At 35.6% G+C, this 21,645-nt stretch overlaps 2 protein-coding genes across 4 annotated transcripts in view; one reads left to right on the forward strand and one right to left on the reverse strand.

Annotated features, from left to right (window-relative positions):
• Positions 1-21,645, forward strand: part of LOC118272073 (protein spaetzle 4) — a 484,075-nt gene that overhangs the window by 417,060 nt on the left and 45,370 nt on the right. The gene's annotated exons all lie outside the window — the stretch shown is intronic.
• Positions 1-21,645, reverse strand: part of LOC118271759 (potassium voltage-gated channel protein Shaw) — a 255,565-nt gene that overhangs the window by 66,786 nt on the left and 167,134 nt on the right. For all 3 annotated transcript variants that reach the window (XM_050693717.1, XM_050693715.1, XM_050693716.1), the window contains one exon: positions 9,381-9,695. In XM_050693717.1, the coding sequence (XP_050549674.1) occupies positions 9,381-9,695 (315 nt within the window). The remainder of the gene's footprint in view (positions 1-9,380; positions 9,696-21,645) is intronic.

Here is a 21,645-nt window from a genome sequence, read left to right on the forward strand (position 1 = left end):
TAAAATAAGTCGGACCGCGAATAATTGTATTACAGAAATCACTGGACCGATTTTAAATTAATTAATCCTAGTAATTAAAAACTCTTAGTAAAGTCAATATCTCTACCTCATTTTAACTCTGGATCCTCAGCTGTAAAATAATTAAATTTATTCTTGATCACTGACCCGGTTCATGGGTTAAATATAACCTCTTTGCGGTTATGTATAAACTCTATTATTCACACTTACTAGCTGTCAGGTTTGGTGTTGGTTTATGAATGTAACGGTACGTTTGTTTGTATCGAGAGGGTAGGTAGTGGTCTACTTAAATTATGTCAAGTTTGTGTCCCTTAGTTTTGGGTGTGATCAGTTGGTGATTTGACCGAAATTACAAAATATTTAAGTTTTCCCATGATTAAGACACTAAACTCTATATGTATTACAAATATGAAGCTTCTAAGTCTGCTAGAAGTGCCTTGGACTGACGTGATAGCGACAGTGGAGTAAATGGTCTTATTTTTTTTAAACTTCGCCCTGCACTAGTATTTTCTCCTGTGTCGTGGGTGCGTTTACAAACATACAAATTTTCATGGACATGACACCCAGACCCGAAACAACAATTTGTGGATCACACAATGAGATGCTCCTTGTGGGTATCGAACCGGCGGCTGCCAGTTACCCAGCCACCGCGCTAACGGTGCAGTCATTAAATACATCGAGTAGAGTCATAATAATGGATGAATTTTCTTCATAAGATGTATGAAACAAGATAGAAACAGGAAACCATCACGTGAACTACTTCAAATATAGGTTTACCTGATGAGATGTTTTTCCTAATAGACCATTATTGTTATAAAAGACCCCTCTTTTCATATAACCCTCCACTTTCATACCAACATTTCAAAGCATATCTCCGATCAAGGCACGATTATCATCTCAAAAATAAACACAAGCGTTCAAAAGAAGGCAGAATTAGATTATTCGTTGACGCACCTGCGTATATTGCCCTTTCGATTACAAGACCAAAGAGATTGCGAGGAAATTGACATCTAAACGAAAAAAGGATGGAACGTACATTTGGGACCTCAATGTACATACAAAAGAGGGCCAGCCAAATCATGGCCGGAATTGGGTTTAGATCTTACAGTTGTTTGAAGATTGTGATCCCTATTTGTTGGTAAATATAGTGTTGGTTCAGGAAACTGGTTATCAAGAGTTTGGAAGGGTTGTTGATGATTGGTTCGACTGAGAGATGATGTGAAGTCAATTATAGGTGACCCGTCCGCTCAATTTCCATTAAAAAATGTCTTGAACATTTGACGGTCATCGCGCTTTCTGTTTGTGCTTATGAGCCCTCATCGTGGCTTAAAACTAGTTGAGAATCTGTTCGGACAGTGACGTGCGCAAGTTGCAACACAAAATGGAAGTTAAACGCCTGCTTCGCTCTCTCATTATATTCTTATATCTAGTCAATTTATAAAAAAATAATTGCTGTGTATTAAAATACGTCATAATTATCAAATACGTTTAAAATAAAAAAATTAACTTTCAAATATAAAGTGTTCAATATAAATAAAAACAAGAAATAATTTCACTTTTTACTACGGTTTTTAATCACGGTACAAAATGTAGCAAAACATCTGTTTAATAGCAAAAATCCAATCTACTTGCACTAAAGCGAGTAAACATAGAAAATTGTGTATTTACCGACTGGAATTAAAATCAATTTGCTAGAACATTCTAGTGAGAAAAATGTTGGAAAAACATCATACGTTCACAGCTTGTAATGAAAAGATTAAAAGAAAATATTGCAGTGTATCGAACATTTATTTATTTTACAAACAAGATTGGAAAAATATGAAATGTATTAGCTAGTAGCAGATTTTTTTCTTTTGTGAAATATGTAAGCAAATATAATACGTATTATGTGTGCATTAAATTTCAATCTTCTTTGAAAACAATAATATGTATTGTCAAGTAATGTTCACTTTACAGCGTCTTGCCCAGTGATAGTGTGTATCGACTATGATTAATTTGAAATATCACACATTTTATTAAATGACTATCGAGGACAAGTAAAACTAATTTTTTTATTGAATGACTAGCTTTTGCAGATGGCTTCGCTCGCATTAAGAAGTATTATTTTACTGGTAATCATCAAAATCCTTCTTAGGGGATACCTACGTCATAACATCTACTTGCATGCCAAATTTCAGCCCTATTCTGTCAAGTGGTTTGGGCTGTGCGTTGATAGATCACTATGTCAGTCAGTCAGCCACATTTGAGTTATATAATTATATAATATAGACTATCCAAGACAAGTAGAACTTCATTATTTTGTATTTTGAAATGTTAAGGATTCTTGCTTAAGGAATTTAATAATCTTAGAGCTAAATCTTATTATTATCGGCATATTTTTGTCTAAAAGTACTAGCAAATAGAAAGGTATTAGTTGTAGTGATTTTGGAATACAAATTACTATTGGATCCGACAGACGGCGCTACCATCGCAGTGTCAAATATTAATGACGTTAGATATTGTCCTAACATTTGAATAACGATTTTCATCAAAAAGGTCCAGTATGTTTTAGCTTATTAAAAAAAGTTTAAAATTTTCAAATTAAAGACGTGTCAATGTACAGGAGCTTAACGTATTGTCGGGTCCGCTAGTATTCATATAGGTAACAAAAGCGAGAAGACAAACCTCATACATATGTATTACCTATGTAATATGTGTAGCTGAAGCCTTGTAATAAAACGAGCGCATTGAAAAAAATACATTGGCAAGCAAAATTTCAATACGGGCGGCATATTGGTAAAGTTTCGCAACGCATTCTTTGGGAATATAACAGCTGCGCGTTCGGTTAGCCTAGTGATGTTATGCTATCGATATTTCGGCTATATACATACATACATACATAACCTCACGCCTGTCTCCCAGGCAGAGACAATGAAACGCCAATTGCTACGAATCTTACATACTTCTATCGCTTCATCAATTTTACAAGCTGACCCGGCAAACTTCCGCCTCAAATATTTTTTTTTTCTCACCTTTAATACCTGCCCTGGACTTCCACAAATAATTCAAGACCAAAATTAGCCAAATCGGTCCACCCGTTTTCAAGTTTTAGCGAAAGGAACGACCAGTAATTGATTTTTATATACACATTTATGTGCAAGTATTCTTTTATTCTAAATTCTACAGTATCAGTCATCATGAACTCGCAGACTAGTTACTTAATCATAAATATAAAATACTCTCTTCATCGACATATCGATAAAAGTAACAGCACATCCCTATATTTTTATAATGTCACCCACTGTATTACGTAGAGTGTTAAAGCAAACGCCAGGCAGTGTAACAGACTCAGTGTTTGTCTTCGCAATTTTTATGTTTATGGTGACCAGAAAGTTGAGCCATAAACATGGGATGGAAACGAGCTACACAAACAAAAACTTCTGGTTAGCGTGTCCCAACTTAATTAGATGATCATATTTACCCTACGCGTGGGTGACGGGTGTACCGAGATTATATTTTATTATGAGTCTGATGGATATTTTTGTTAATTATGTTAGGAAAGGTTTTTTTAACTAAAGGACTGCACGTTGCGGTGGCTATGCAACCGGTTGCCATGTAACGTGCAGCGGTTTCGATTCCCGCACGGAACAAGTCTTTGTGTGATGGTGTATGTGAAATTGTAAGTTTGAAATCGCCGACCCGCCTTGAGCAAGTGTGGTAATTAATGCTCAAGCATTCTACGTGCGAAAAGAGGCCTTTGGTTAACAGTGGCTTAGTCTTATAGGCTGTTGATATTAATGAATGATATTTGTAAGATTATTTAAAAAACCTATTCCTTTATTCTACTCCTTAACGCCAGAACTGAATGAATAACAAAAAATGATACAATAATGTCTTATTCAGGCAGATACGTAGCCGATGACATCAATTTAATTTATTTGCTCGATTTCGGTTTTGAAATAATTTATTGATTGCCTTTTCAATATACTCGCGTGATTTTAATTGAAATGATGTCGATCATAAACTGAATAACTCGATATGAGTGGTCATGAGTTCCTGTACAATGATTGCAGAAATAATGTAGAAGGCAGTTTGTTCATAATGTTGATATTGATATTTAAAAATATTGAAAAGTAATGCATTATTTTTATAATAATTCATCGAGAGATAGAAGAGAGACAAATAAATCGAGAGACATAATAAATTAACTGAAAATTACGGTTTACTCTCGTAAATTAATCACACGTGACATCGCTCGTCTACGCACGCTGCTCATCATGAAGAGTCCCTCTGTGACTCAAAACTAGTAGAGCTTTTCTACATTAATTTACGCGATTAAACGGTGATTTTTAATTACATGCATAATAATAATGTGTTTAGATCTTTTTGCTTAAAAGATAATGGTGTGTTCAATGTGTGGTATCCATATACGGTATGCGGTATGGTATCCGTATCTAGATACCACACAATGTGAGACAATGGTTTGTTCAATATATCACAGAAACTAATGTTCTTAATATATCAATTCTCTACTAAAACATATTATATCGAAAAAAATATGATGTTCAAAATATTTAGCTGACACTATCAAAAATCTTACACTGGGTCTCTATTTCGGGTTTTTCCTAAAGCTTTTCTAAAAACTCTGGAGACCTTCCCATTTCACAGCACCTACGCATCTTCCGTTTCAGTCATCTACGTTGAAAACTTTTTTTCAGCTGAACGAATTGACAGTCAATTAACTTTCATTGGCCACTCGGTTCCGCTTGATTGCTGAAATTCAGTCGTTTTTCAGGTTTTCCTACCCACTTCTGTACGCTTTAGAGGTGATATTCAGAGCGTGTATTTTTTTCAGTTTCACGCAATGATTTCAGCTTGTAATTGATCGTTTGTTTTTATGACTTTTTCAATTACCTTTAATTCATGATAATTTTCATTTCAGTGGCAGTAAATAGGAGTTTAGTATAGTCAGGATTAATATCACCCTTTGGTCTTCATATTTATTGAGACGTGTGTATGTGTACTGGTCCGGGTACGAAAATTCTTCACTATTATAGTCTTCAAACATAACTCTACCTCCATTAAAGCCGCGACAGATAATTATAGAACACTTTATATCCAGATACTTATGACGATAATAATAATAAATTAACGCAAACACGACCACAACAACATATAATAAAGGAGATTTAGTGAAAATGAAAATGATGTAGGGAATAAAATTTTCAGCGATTTATATAGTGTTTCAGTAAAGTGGCCGTTTTGTGGGCATAATCACTTTGTTGTTATGAAAGCGGTCGCGTTATGCAATTTTCATGAAAATGTAGCGGTGAGTTTAATGTGTATGGACTGGGAAATATGATTATTATTTATGCTTGTGATATTTTTATGTCTACTACATTTTTTGTTAGATTGTCTAGATAAATGAACAAGTCTAAAACTGCCTGTTTTTTGGGCACGTGACTTGTCGAAATGTATGAAACAGCTGATTTGAATTTTGCGATTTCGTAGTTGGTGCTATAGTAAAAGTTATTCATTATAATGAGTACAATGACACCCTAAGACAGTGTGCGTTAATTATGTTACAGGTGGTATATCAAACATTCACTCAATGTGCGCAGTATTTTCTGATTATCGGCAGAAAGCGACTTGCAGTTGTAGCGTGGACAGCTTGTAGCTGTAGCGTCTTTGCAGTTGAAATGTCGACGGCGGCTGTCGATGCACATCGGCTACAACTGCAAGTGTCACTATAGGTCGACTGTTACCGCCGACGTGCATTTACCCCTACCGTTGGCAATATACCGCTCGTGTGTAAAAGCTCTAATCTAATGACAAAGCATTATTTTAATTTAATCAACAGACACTTTGGCATCAACATGATATGCCTACTACTGATTTAATATATTCCGTCTAGTGATGCTAAATGTTTATATAACAAAACGCCAGCTGACGTAGTGAAGTTAAAAATATCAAGTCACCCTTTTAAAGTCCAACGTATAATGTGAAGCGATTAAAATAACTTTGCATACGTTTTTTGACGTCTGTGTGCGTCACTTTGACGTCACTATTAAAATAAATAAAAAAGACAAGCGAGGCTGTTTCTATATAAAATTCTTTATTCTTTGAGATATTTTTCAATTTAATGGGTCGACTGAAATTCAAAGGTTTTTGTATTATGTAACCTTAGCCTTAGTTCTAGGTTCCCATTCTTAGTTACACCTACTTTTCAGTCGGTCAGGGTACCCAATATTGGATATATATAATACATGACTATTTTTTATTTTAATGTCCGTCTTGTAGAATACTTTAAAACATTACACTCGTTTTTTTTTTCGTAGGAAAACAAATACTTATGAAGATGTATTGATTTGAAATATCGCGTGACGTCACTTTTATAGTAGGAACGGGGTGGTTTTTATTCAATAACATTCTGACACTCTCTCGTCCAAAGCGAAAAAAGTCATTGGATGATTTTCCCCCCTCAAAAAAGGGCAAAGGTATAAGTTGAATAATATGTTTTAAGATTGAATTGTAATAAAACCGAGACGACGACCCTAAAGGCAAATACAACAGAACACGATCCCAACCGTACTTGACAAGTTTTTCTTACAAATTCTTAGTAAGAAGAATCTCAAGTTAAGAATCATGTACAAAAGGTACACTATGAGACATCATGTCCCTTCTGACCTAAACAAACACACACACACACATGCACACAACATTCATAGTTCCATACACATTTTGTGTGATTGCGTGTCAAACCGAACACATACCCTTAAGGTAAGCGTCCACAGGCCGGACGGATCGGACGAATCGCAACAAACGGATCGCATCAAACGGATTAATTGTTTAGACTGCGTCCACTGTATCGGCATCGTGCGGATTAGCAATTGGGTTGCGGATGCTATTTTCATTTTGATTTTTGGCATCGACATTCCGTATGACGTCATCGGAACGCAATTACGCATCGCATGTAGACATTGCCGATGAGCAGTTTATACGATGCGGATCAGTGCACGTAGTTGTATGAGTTTCTATACGAGACAAACTAAAATGCGTTGCGTGCGATGCGTCCGATGCGGGCCTTTGTAAGGGGGGAAATCAGCCATTGACTTCTTTCGCCTTGGACGAGGCGAGAGGGAGTGTCAGACTCTTTTTGAGCCGGAGCCCTGGTAAGCCCGCTAGGTAGTCCGCAGCTCCGGATCAGGCATCAGCCCAACTGGGCCCCATCTGTGGTGGTCTGATATCTCTTTGGGTCGGGTTCTGGTCGGGCGGCGAGCTACCCTTGAGACCTTACCTTACCCTTACCCTTGTACGCAGACCCGCATACGATGCAAGCCTGTGGACGGTTGCCTTTACCGTCCATTTATATATACACGTCTTTTGTAAATGTGTGCGTGAAAACCGAATCGTTTCCCCGAAATTATTTGCCGACTAACAATGGGAACTTCGTGTTTGATATTTCGATCTCTGATTGGAGCGGTGGACCCGAGTATAGATCGAGCTATTCAAAACCATTTTATCATGGTCTCGCTTTGTATAATCTTTCTGCACGTTCGACGGTCAGTTTATGTTGGTTTTGCATAGGTTGATATGTAGCCGTGTGCACAAACAGCAAGTACTGAATACTGCATTGACTTTTGTTTGGAATTTCTAAGTTTGTTTTGTAATGAGATGGGCAGACGAAAATAAATGGAGAAATGCTCTACTAATTTCGAGTCACAGAGGGACTCGTCATCATGAGCAGCGTTATCCATTAATTTACGTGAGTAAACTGCCATTATTTGTTAGTTTTTAACTTTGTCGTAGATGCGTTTACAAACATTACACTTCACATACACATCACACTCAGACCCATGACAAAAATTTAATCATACACAGACCAAGTATTGTGTAGCGACTAAGAATATGACTGTATTCAAATTTATTGAATACACAGTGATTTTACTGCAAGTAGAGTTCTATAAAATCCAAGACTCGATAACTATTTCGACACCAGCAATTTATACTGCGCTAACTCAAAAAGCGTACTTTACAGTAGAGGCGTTTAAAGGGAAAAACGTGATAACTTTTACATTAATTAAGATACTTTTTTGAAATTTGGTATGCTTAATATTTAATTTATTCATTGTAATATCTCATATTTATATTTCCTTCATCATTTCTATTTTTTGATTTAGCGCAAGTTAGCCGTATGTAAACGTAATTAATCAAAAAAATGTTACATCTTATACACGTCTAACTTATGTTAGCGTAGTGTAGTACGGGAGGTCGTAGTGCATGATCAATCATCTGATGCATATTTCAATATTTTATAAAGAACATGTACTTACTTACAAAAAGAATAGTCAACGTACCATTAATAAATTAATTAATACGTTAACACAATAAGTATTTACTATGTAAAAGTCGCTATGTCGTTAATTTTACAAACGAACAATTATACACACGAACGCACTAAACTACGCTAACTATGAGTTAGTGCAGTGTTGCACGAATTTTGACCAAAGTGATCCGCGCGCACACTCCGCTAATAATAGTTGGCGTAATATAAATCGAGTGATTTCAAAAAGTACCTTTACTTAGCGTTTTATAAGATTTGTAACTTTCTTATTTTTGCATATTTCTTCTCAATTTTTTTATGACGTATGTAAACACACATTTTAAGCAACTTGGCATAAAAAAAGTTTTTTCCAAATTTCGAGTTAGCGTAGTATAAATTGCTGGTGTCGATTTACAGTTAACTTACTCTAAACTCAACTCAATAACCGAACTTTACACACACAGTCCTATATTCCCCAAAACAGAACTCAAACCGACTACACAATCATTCAGCCGAAATTATTGACAGAAGAAAGGAAAGTTTGCTCACATTTCGACACCAGTGATGCATTATGATTGAGCACCCTGTTATTTGCAGGGTTTGATCGAATGGGTCAGGTATTTCGCATACCTACAACAGGACTTGTTTATTTGTATTGGGTTTTGGGGATGCTTCGAATGGTGTCCTTTCTGATGTTGTTTCCGCGGTATAAATATACAATACTAAAAAAGGGTTTTTTGACACCATAAATTCGTTATTGAATGTCCCTATGTAAATTATTTAACTGACTGCACAATTGACGCAGTGTCTGGGCAACTAGCGACTGCAAAACGTGTTGCGGGTTTCATTCACAACGGACTGCCTCGTTGGTCGAGTGGCCGCAAGTGCGACTGCCGTACATTACGTGCCGTAATCTGCCTATCCCTTCGGGGATAAAAGGCGTGACGTTTCGATTCTATGAAAGAACAAGTCCTAGGAATCCATAAAGACATTCTTAAAATATATAAAAATAAAAGTCAAAAATCTAACACAAAAGACTAAAATACAAAAACCAACTCACCTGAGACTTCTCAGCATAGTAGACTAAGCTCGCAAATATCACGATGCCAAGCACCAAGAAAAAGACCAGTAAAGTCAGTTCTTTGGCTGAAGCCTTGAAGGTATGCACCAGGATCTTCAGGCCAGGACTGTGCCTCGTCAGCTTGAACAGCCTGAGGATCTTGATGATGGAGATAAACTCCAGGATGTCGGCTTTATCGACATACTGCCTCACCACCGTCAGTTCCACCACCACGTCCATGTAAAAACTTAGCGTTGCTATAAAATCTATTATATTTACTGGTGACTTCACGAATTCTATTAAATTTGGCGCCACCTGGAACAAAGAGAAAGTTGTGTTAGGCACTTGTATAGGTAGAAAATACATACACACAACGTCACGCCTTTTATCCCCGAAGGGGTAGGCAGAGGTGCACATTACGGCACGTAATGCTGCTATGCAATGTACACTCACTGTTCACCATTTGTGTTATTAGTCCCATGTAATAGAGGATGAGCCTATTGCCATATATAAATAGGTAGAAAATGTAGGTATTTTTTATAGGACAAGCCCGTCGTAACCTCCTATACCGCTGCAACTCCTGTAAGCTAGGATCTACAGTAGATACAACCATGAAAACATCGGAACACTGAAGTTCAGCACGTGATGTCAGTATCTTTAAACGGGAGCTTCACATTGATGATTCGTTTATCAAGTGATTAATAGTGTGACTTCCACGTAATTCAAGGTTGGGACCTTGAATTAGTTTGATTCTCGGATCAAGTAAAGTGAAGTGAAGATATTAACGAATTTAAAAAAAAATCCGTAAGTAATATAGCACGATCTTACTCTGGATACTATATTGTATAATTATGCGCACCTCTGCCTATATCTTTGGGAATTAAAGCGCTGCTCCTTGTTATACATATAGTATCTTTATTATGATCACCCAAACATAAAATGTACCTATCCAGCTCGGTAATGCATGCATTATGTACCATTAAACCACGCGCTCGTTCCATAACCGAGCAAGCAGAGATCTAATTGAAAACTTAGCGCATACTTAATATTATGCTAAACTTGGCGATGTAAGTTAGTAAACTTTGATATTATGGTATGCTAAGTATGAGTAGTGCATGTGATGATAGAGTATCTTATGATAGTATGTTAAGTATGGTGAAGTACCTAGAATACAACCTGTGTTTTTTATCACCAGACATTTTTTTGAGAGTTAGTTATCATTGAAACATTCCATACAAAAAAACTGACTTCACTGAAGAAAGACGGTTAAAAAACATTAAAAGGATGAAATTGATTTTGATTTCGATAGACGGTATTTCATTATTGTTTGTTTCTTATTTCATATCGACCTACGGAATAAAAGTTATTTTGACCACCTTATTGTTCTTTCAGGGTCAGGTAGTAATTTATAAGTATAAGAAACTTAACTATTTATAATAGAAACCTGGAACTTACGTTTGTTACTTGTAATTATAAACACCACAACAATGAGGCGGTTAAAAGCTTATCTAGATCACCTAAATATTACTCTACATTGCCTAAATATTAAAATTACATGATCTTAAACATTAAAGCAATAGGGTCCATTTTTCTTTAGTACCCATTAAAACCTGCCTAGGTCTAGTACTAAAAAGGGAATTAGGCTCCAAAGTTTGCGTAGGACGATCGCAATATTATTTATTTACTAGCCTTCCCATTTAATTACGTATGTGTGCGTAACTTAATGGTCTATTAACCTTTTTAATATCTGCAAATTCTTTGTCAGCGAAAAAATTAGGTTTTCGTTGTTAATGGTTGGGGGTTAACCGAATTAGATTAGGTATTTACGTAGTCCTTTTGTATACATTTATTTATAGTTTGTAGGTAATAATTTATAAATAGAATGCCTAAAAATTTAACATATTTGATAAAAACAATGTGTTTGAAGAAATTTTCAATAGCGCGACAATTATTCGACTTTATAGTTTTCAAAGTCAAATCATTTATTCCAATGAAACCATATACTTAAGTACTTTTGAAACGTCAACAATGAAAGAAATAAACAATAGTCTGTCAGTCTGTCCTTCATGAAGCTATGCTCGCTCCAAAGTAGCTTCGAATGGAGAAGACCGAGCAAGAAACTCCATCCATTTCAATCAAAATTCAATCTTTTACCCCATAGGACTTCTTATAATAATCTCAATGATAAGCTTGTATGACTTCTCAACTCCCTAATAAAACTTATAATCGAAATATGTCTGAGTGTAAGAACGTTCTTAACGATGCTCTATATAATCGATAACCTTCAAATTGGAAGCATTTCACTGGAAAATTGAACATCTGAGGCTTCTAAGAATCCCTTTTTAACCCTTCAAGGAGTTTCCGTCGTGATGCTATGGATGTACGGTATTTCTAAAAGAATTATTTTCTTTAGAGCGCCATGGTCTGTTAAGAGATGTGTAATCTTGCATGAATTCTAGAAATTGAATGTTGTTTGTCTAGAATAAGTCGAATGGAACTGAACATAGAACGCTCAACTGGGTCCTGGCATCTGGCAAAATGTTATTTACTCGATATTTAAAAACCATTAAAAATAGACTTTATCTCTTTACCGAAATGATAATATATTATCTATACTGGTAATACGTCTGCTTCTTATTTTCGAGACATAAAGGGATTTTATTTATATTGTAAATTTCGTGAAAAAACTAAATTAATTTACTATGTTTTTCGGCTTATTCACGCAACTATTTGACGAGGTAATCGACTAGTTTCAAGCCATGCTAGAAGCTCATATTTATGAGCAGCATTCCGCGACAAACGACGCAGCGACTGATTGCTACTAGCATGGCTTAAAATAGTAGTATGTAGTTATGTAAGTACGCCAAAAAACACCTTTTTTTTAAGCGTTGCCCCACATTAGGTTTTTTGCCTGTGTCGTGGGTGCGTTTACAAACATAGAAGTTCACATACACATCACACCCAGACCCGGAACAACAATTTGTGGATCACACAAAGAATTGCTCCGTGCGGGAATCGAACCCATTACACGTTACACGGCAGCCAGTTGCCCAGCCACCGCGCCAACCGTGCAGTCAGTGCAGTGCATTAAAGGCATTTTTATATCACGATCTTAATAATTATTAAGATCGTAATTATAATTAGACCACCAAACATTTTAAACAATTTCATATATAATAATTTAAACCAAACTTCAACACCGTGTCTGATAGTTAAACCTACACTTTACTGCACAGTTCTGTGCAGAGGGCGTCACTCGTGCACTCAAGTGACCTCAAAGGCGTTGCTTTGATACTGCAGTATTTTGTCTGAATGAACGAAGATGCACAGCAGACGCACTGCCTAGGGCAAACATGAAACATAATGTAACTACAATGCGGCTTTGACTATTTAAAAAGAAAATAAAAGTATAATATGAACGTTAAAAAGTAAGTATGAAAGTAATGTCACGCCTTTTATGCCCGAAGGGGTAGGCAGAAGTGCTCATTACGATACGTAATGCCGCTATACAATGTACACCCACTTTTCACCATTTGTGTTATAAGTCTCATGTAATAAGGGGCGAGCGTATTGCAATAATTATACTGGACACAATTTCAGACTCCATGCCCCTACTGGGAAATTTTCGAATAGAACCCGAGACCCCATTTCCGGTAGTCGCACTTGCGACCACTCGGCCAGTCGGCAGGGTTCAAAGTTAAAATTTTGTATTAAAAGAGATTTCAAAGAAGGAAGCATCAAAGGGACTGGTTTCCTGCGATCAGTGGTTCGGATATTTTTGTTGGGTCCATTGGAATCGTTTGATTAAAGTTTGTTGTCCAAAGTGGTGTTTTAGACAGGAGGAGCGGCTTTAAATATTAAATATACAAAGTAATATACCTAAACTCTCGAATATTGTTATTTTGTTTAAAACGTTTTTCTTTTTATTTTAAATAAAGTTGCCCTACATTAAGATGTTCTCCTGTTTCATGGATGCATTTACAATAATACAATGTCACATACACATGACATAATAATTTGCGGATCACACAAAGTATTGTTCCATGCGACAATCGAGCCTGCTGCCTGTTACGCGGCAGTCAGTTGCCCAGCTACCACGCCAATCGTGCAGTCAATATAGTCGTTGATAAATGAACTCAGCTGAAATTGCCGCTCTCTATGTCAATTATAATCTCACTCTTCCCAGTTTTTTGGTTATATTAGCGCGGCAGCCTTTTGCCAAGCCACCACACCAAACGAGCAGTCTACGGTTTTTCTTAATAAGTATATTTTCGCCCAAAACTCTTCACACGTAACACTGATCTTAGTATTTTTATTATATAAAAGATACTAACACAATCCAACAATAATAAAAATGACTTCCCAAAACCCAAAACAAAAAACCAACAAACAAAACAAACCCAAACGCCCTACAAACATCACAACAGAACAAGTCCCGAATCAATCAAGCAAAATACTTATTTAATCAAGCTAATCATGGTAAATACACCGACTCTATTGTTATAACTCGACTGCAGAACCTCGATAAACCGATTCCAATGAAGCCAGTCATTCATTGGAGCTACGTATACGTATACTCGATGATTACCAGCTGTTTCCACGTTCGAGGTCGGTACTGGTTTACATTGATTCGTGTAGGGAGTTTGTGAGAAGTGATTGGTATCGTGTTCAAGCACTTATTTTGTTTAGCTTTTGATAACCATGTTTCAACTATTAATTGGGATGAGAGGCTTTGTTTTCAGTGGCAAATCTACCCTTTATTTAAGGGTGGAAAATCATCTAATGACTTTTCCCGTCCTGGGCGAGGCGAGAGGGAGTGTCAGACTCTTACTTACTGACTAAAAACCACCCCGTTCCTAGTACTGCTTAACCTTGATTGTTTTTACCAATTACCTACCCAATCTGCTTTATCCCCGAATCCCCAACAGTTCTCAATTTCCTAAAACCCAAAAACAACGCACTTGTAACGCCTGTGGTTTTTGAATGTCCATGGGTGGCACCGATTGCTTACCGGCTTATCCCATAAAAAAATATAATTACCTCAGCATACAATAATTTAATTAATTAAATGAAAACAGACTTCAAAACCGACACAATACCATAGACCTATCTCCGTAAACAAATAAAAATGAATGTATCAGATAATATTGTTTTAGGTAACGTTCGGTGTAATATCTATGGGTAAACTCAATTGTATGGAAATTCTAAATTACGGTTGATTGGACAATGAAGCTGAAGGAATGGTTCATTTCCGTGTTAGATTAATTTTATTATTTCAGCCTTTTTTGTGAATACATAATGGTATGCGGTTGTGGTCTTTGTATAGGCTTTTAATCTTTTTGTAATAGGAAATATCCATGTTGCCAAACATTGGCCTTTATTTCGAACAACAAGATAATTTTGAAATGAGTCCAATTAAGGGTGCTTATCCAGCAAATAAGTGCTATGTGACGTTGCTGTAGATGCATTTGGCATCCATACGTAGCTTCATATAATTCATATAATACAACTTCATGTAATACATTCATTTTTTTTTCATGTATTGTTATTTAATTATAAAATAAAACCTCGAACACACCTAAACATATATTATCAGGGAAATTCCAAAAATATTACAAACTCCAAATACAAAATAAATTCACCTAATAACAGTCTTACATAAAACTGTTTGCTAAGAACATGAAACTGCTTGGGGCCATTTTCAGCAATTCCAATAAAAAGGTTCACATAATGTCACACACTGAAAATAAACCAAAATGCTAGCTGAAAGGATAAGTGGGCCCAAACAAACATGGGGCCCAATTAACGGGGCCCTTATCACGCCTCTGGGGCCCACAGCACTGAGAGATAATGAGACGATTTCAAATAAAAAAATTCTGCCCTAAGCACTTCTTAATTAAAAGGGTTAGAGATTTAAGGTGTGGTTTTAATACTGTGACTTTTTATTTTTAGTTAATAGTCCCTTCGGTTGTTTCAATATTTTTACTTTTCATATCTATCAATTCTATTTAAACATATAAATTCTACAATTTATTGCATATTAATACATGATTGATTTCCAGAAAATAATCTAGGCAATTAAATACCATACATTTATAGACAACATTTCAAATAAATTTTCCGCAAACATAGATATTTTTTACCCCTTTCATTTTATTAATTTTGATCAATCTCCGTGTGCATGCTCGTCAAAGCACATCAAATCAAACACTCCATAAACAGAAATCAATTCCAATTTATGACAAATCTATTTATTACGGAACACGATTGACAATTTACCTTTGATATTGATTGACACTCGAAATACGTGCATGCTTCAAATATCCGCCAAATATTGCTGCCAATTAATCAAGCTAATTGAACATTTATTTGCTTGGGATCATGTATCATTTTTGTGTGATTGGATAGCAAACACGCTGAAGGTCTATTTGTTGGGCTATGTGGGATAGAAGACGTCTATAAATATTTAATCCCATAAAGTAGGCCTTTACTGTGAATGTTATGTAATGAAATTATCATCTATTTGTGTTAATAAGTAGGTTATGAAATTGTATGTTTACAAGTCTATATTTTAAAATGTCTCTTCGAAAGATTTAAAACTAGTGCTGAGTTAGGTTAAAAATTGAAAAACAAAACATTTGTACGTAAATGTCACATATGCAGACTGCCTAGCAACTTTGAAAAGCAGGAATAGAAACGGAGTGGTTTTTAGTCAGTAAAAGTTTGACACACTCTTTTGTCTTGCCCAAGGCGAGAGAAGTAACTGGATGATTTTCCCCTTTTAAAAAAGTATCATAAACATATAATATGTAAATACACACGCCTCAAAAACATGGGCCTTCAATCAACATAAACAAAAACCACACTATCAAAATTAACGCCTAATTACAAAACTTTTCTCTAAAATCTAATATAAATTAGAATCCTTCCACACTACATCATTTTATCCCAACGTATCCCCAACATAATAAACGAGAAATATGAAAGCTTAACAGCGTGTAGAAGGAGACAGGGACATAATCTGTTTATTTCATGGTCGACTTCAGCTTAAAGTGCACGTTTTATAGGGCTTGTAGCTTCAACGAACTGCGAGTCTGGCAGCTTGTAGCGATCAAAACATATATGTTCGATATAGCGTGTTTACTGTATACGGTTGTCATAAAGTTATTTAATGTGTAGTTTTTGTATAGTTTCGTGTTGTGTATTTGGTGTGGATTTTTGTTATTTGAAATGAAATTGTGGCAAGTACAAGTGGAAAGAAGTGATTTTGTTATATGGTGTAAGCCAGTAAACGAGCAGACGGGTCATCTGATGGTAAGCAATCGCCACCACCCATGGACATCCGAATGGCGTTTCAAGTGCGTAACCGGGCTTTTGGGGGTTGTTGGGGAATCGAGTACTGGGAAGATTGGCAATAAATCATGGCCTCCGGTAAACTCACTCATACAACGAAACACAATGCAAGCAGTTGTAGGTTAGACCGTCAGTTTTCTGTGAGGCGGTGGCCAGTAGTGTCACTCCGGTTGAACTAGCCCATTTGTGATTGATAGCATGGCTCTGCTACACTTAAAAGTGTTGACTATAGTCAAGATGAAACAAATTAATAGAACTTTTGAAACTGCAAGTTTCTTAACACGATTCGTCGTTCATTCGCAGAAAAAATCGCACGAATTAAACCACACCTTAAGATTACATCTAATGAAACCCTTTTCGATGATTCGGTAAATAATAAGTAAACGATTGTCAATATACCTGACCTTTCAATACGAATTTATTCTTGTAAGCCTTTATTACGTACTAGCTTTACGCCGGTGGCTACGCCCGTGAAAATTTTCTAGAAATTAAAAAAAAATACGTTATCTTTTTTTATTTTCTTACAAAACAATGTTGTCCCACACTAGGATTTTCTCCTGTGTCATGTGTGCTTTTACAAACATACAATTTCACATACACATAACACCCAGATCCAGAACAAGAATTTGTGGATAACACAAAATGTTGCTCCATGTGGGAATAGAACTCGTTATTCGTTGCACGACAGACGGTTGCCCAGCCATTGCGCAAACCATCTTATCGTACTCAGGAGCAATATCTATCCTCCACATACTTCTTAACTAAATTAACAAAAATTTTACATTTGTTTGAGTAGATAAAGCATTTAAAACATACAAATAAACAAACTGATTTTCACATTTATAATACTAGAGAAGATGGTACAGATTCTCTTCTATGAAATTCTATTTAAAATCCTTTTTTCTTGTCTTCTAGTACTTAAAGCACTTATTCAGATTGTTTCTTTCCACGAACAATATTACTTTAAATGCTTTCTGCGGTTTGTGCCCGAAGTAAAATAAATGGATTTTTCGAAATGAAACTGATGTTTGAAATGTTTTTTTAAGACTAGTTGCTACCCGCGACGAAGTCTTCGTAAAATAGAGACTTCTGATAAAATTTAGGAACTACCTGATTTATTTTTTCCTAACACGTCACATAGTCCAAGTCCAAGTCCAAGTCAAAGCATTTATTTCAATTAATCCTAAATTAGGCAATTTTAAAACGTCAAATTGAATTGTCCGTCAGTCTGTCTGTTAGTGAAGCTAGGCGCTCGTTCCAAAGTGTAGCTTCGAATGGAGAAGAACGAGGAAGAAACTCCATCGTTACTCTTTAAAAAAAATGTTTTTTTTCTGATGTAGTATTTACTGAAAAATATGTCTAAAAATGGCTTCAGCTGAAAAAAGCCACCGCAATCAAACACACCACGTAAAAAGCCTCCACCAACATATTATACAAGCAACCATGAAAACCCCTGAAAAAAAAGGCAGAGATTTACATTTAGATAAAATTTGAAAATGACTGAACTAACCGTTTCAGTTTGTGTGAAGCCTGAAACCCATTCCAAAGTGGTTTTGAATTATCCATGTATTGTTACACTGTGCGTGTAGTTACCTACGAATATTCACGGTATGAATAATTTGTTGGCTGAACACTACACATGATGCTAATGTAATTATGTCCATCTGATGGTTATTTGATTAACATTGCAATGAAATTCGAGGAAATGCGCAAGCTATTACTTGTACAAGGAGCTTTGTTAACAGACCTGTTTTTCCAAGAAGGGTAATAATTTTGAGGGTGAAAAATCATCCCATGACGTATCCCGCCTTAGGTAAGGCGAGAGGGAGTGTCAGACTCTTCTATACATAGTATAAAACAAAGTCGCCCATTTTGTCTGTAGTCCCTTCGTATGCATAAAACTTTAAAACTACGCAACGGATTTACTGATTGCGGATTTGTCACTAATAGTATTTCCGCCGACATCGCTTGGCTCATCTAATTGAAATACCTTGAAACTATATTAGCTGAGTTATAGCGATTTATGTCCAAGAAGTCAGAAAAAAATCTAATTGAAGATTGCATTTGTGCGTGCGCCGCTTATACCGTTGGATACAAGTAAGAACAATGTATAGCAAAAACATTGGTCTTTATTAGTTCTACAAAAAAGTCCGCGATGACATATATCCAGCTTTTTTATTTAAGTCACAAAAACTACTTTTCTGTATTAAAAAAACATTTAATTCGTTGGGTGATGTTTAACTGGTGATATAACCAATAATACATATATCCTTATCATAATAAGTAAGTTCATCATCACGAGCATTTAATTTAGATTATTTTTGCAGTTTACAGTGTGTTATTTAGACATATAGTTTAGGAGATATCACGATATTAGTATTGCGGCACGGTACGGGCCGGCCGCGGCGGCATGTGCAGCGTCCCTATAAATAGCGCGTCGGCGTCAGCGGCATGCACGTGTGGTAGGCGCATTACATTTAGATAAAATTTGAAAATGACTGAACTAACCGTTTCAGTTTGTGTGAAGCCTGAAACCCATTCCAAAGTGGTTTTGAATTATTCATGTATTGTTAACTGTGGGTCTTGTTACCTACGAATATTCACATTATGAATAATTTGTTGGGTGAACAATACACATGATGTAATGTAATTATGTCCATCTGACCGTTATTTGATTAACATTGCAATGAATACGAGGAAATACGGTAGGATTAATTTAAAGGAGCTTTGTTACCAGACATGTTTTTCCACGAAGGGCTTTTGGGGGTGGAAAATCATCCAATGAGTTCTCCCGCCTTGGGTGAGGTGAGAGGGAGTGTCAGACTCTTACTGACTAAAAACCACCCTATAGTCCGCAGCTCCGAGTTTGCCCCGATTGAAGAGACATGGTGATGTGATATGAATACGTCACTAAATCTTAACATTTGATTAATTCAAACATAACAATGTGATCCAAAGATCAAAAATATACCCTGTTCCAGAAAATCCAAAAAAAAATCCCAACACTCATTAACGAAGCCATTTTAGAAAAACCAAAACACACATTAATTCAGCAATAAATTAATATCCGAACGAAAATGTTATTTTTATGCTAAATCAACAAGAAAATATACAACTTTAGTCGGCAACTTCCTTCGCAATATGAATATGGATTACCCCCTCTCTGTTTACCCCACAAACGAAACAGATTGAAGTTCATTTGCAATACAAAACAATGTTTTATTTAAAAGACGTTCGGTTCTGAAACTTGTATGAGAAATTATTTTGGAATCTAAAAAGTTGGTGGAGGCAAACAGAGACTAAAATTGTAGGTCATTTCAATGTGTGAGTTGGAACTCCATATAGTAACCTACACTATCACATCATACTTGTATTATTAATGTAAAAGTTTGATTGTTTGTCATTGAATCACGCTATTACAGAAACTATTAGACAGGCTTTTTCTGAAATTTGGTATTAAAACAGGGTATGAGCTTACTTGGTTGATAAAATATTTTTTTTTTATCCCATGTGTAAGCGGGCAAAGACACTGGCAGAAGCTGGTTTGGTTGATAAGATCCTTTTTATCCAGTAGAAAAGCAGGTGAAGCAAAAAGTGGGTATACGATCACTATACTAGTTGCTCAACCCATCCAGGATTGAAATAGAAAAGATGATAGATTAAATCTGCTATCACTTAAAACCATGTGAACATAACTGTCTACCTTTTTCCACATTAAAAATGTACTTCTTTAAGAAAATTATCACAAAAACAAAGCACCATAAGAAAATTTAGCATAGCCCTTTAAATATCCATTAGTGTGTCACCGCAGCAAAATGGCCTAATATCATAATTAAATTATACCCCCCTAGAGCGTTTTGCTTACTGTTTTAGAGCTCGGCACAAGTTATTGACTTATGCGGTAATTTGATTATTTTATCACGGGATGTAAAGAAAATATTTAGATCATCATAAATATTAGATAAAATAAATACTATGTTAATATTTCCTTTATGTAAAGCGAATTTCTGAAAGTATGAGTTAAATTTAAGGCGATACCAAAAACCGGAAATATGCCAGTTTTATGGTTAACTAGATACCATTTTTTATAATTTATGTCTAGTTTTTCTAAACGTTTTTATCGTAAGATGCACAAAAAAAAAGTTTTTGGCTTGGCGCGAGTGACTCGCATACAAGGTTGATAAAAGCAATCAGAAAGAGCACATCAAAATCAACAAACAATTTTAAATATTCTAGCTTGAACTGCTTAATTACTGAACTAAAAAAGCTCCAATTGAAGAAATAATAAATTATCGCCTCTAGTTACCCACATTTTATCATTAAACTTCGTACACTGTATTTAGGTATAAACTCTAGACTTAAAAAAAAATCATTCTGAAAAAAAAAACAACAACAAAAAAATACCACTCGCATAATTCCCTAAACAGGGTATAACTTTATAAAATGTTCTCAGCAAGGCCGCTGTCGTACTAAAGTCAACTTGTAATAAATATTCATACTCACACACGAACAGTAGCAAAGTTGATGCATAGTTTTTAATCTAATATGTGTCGCCTTTCATTCAGGAGTTCAAAACTTAACAAGCAATCGCATGAACCTTCTAACTTACACTCCCAAGTAAGAAGTTCATAAGAAAACTTCACCTTTCATGACTTATTTAGTTAAACTTTGATGTAGACGTTTCAAGTATGCACCCTTTATAAAGTTTCTTTCAGAAAATATTTATAATTTCTTGTTTATAATGTGTAAAGGAATATGTTTGTTGCTTTCACATTTAATTATATCAGTAGTGTAAAGATTTCAAATATACAAGTATTGGAGGGCGTAGTTGTACAATGGTGGTCACATGCGACTGACCACCAGTAAGTTAATATTTACTTGCACCTGATGAAAACCACTCTCTAACCCCGCC

This window comes from Spodoptera frugiperda, chromosome 5, assembly GCF_023101765.2.
Source record: "Spodoptera frugiperda isolate SF20-4 chromosome 5, AGI-APGP_CSIRO_Sfru_2.0, whole genome shotgun sequence".
Classification (NCBI taxonomy): Eukaryota; Metazoa; Arthropoda; class Insecta; order Lepidoptera; family Noctuidae; genus Spodoptera; species Spodoptera frugiperda.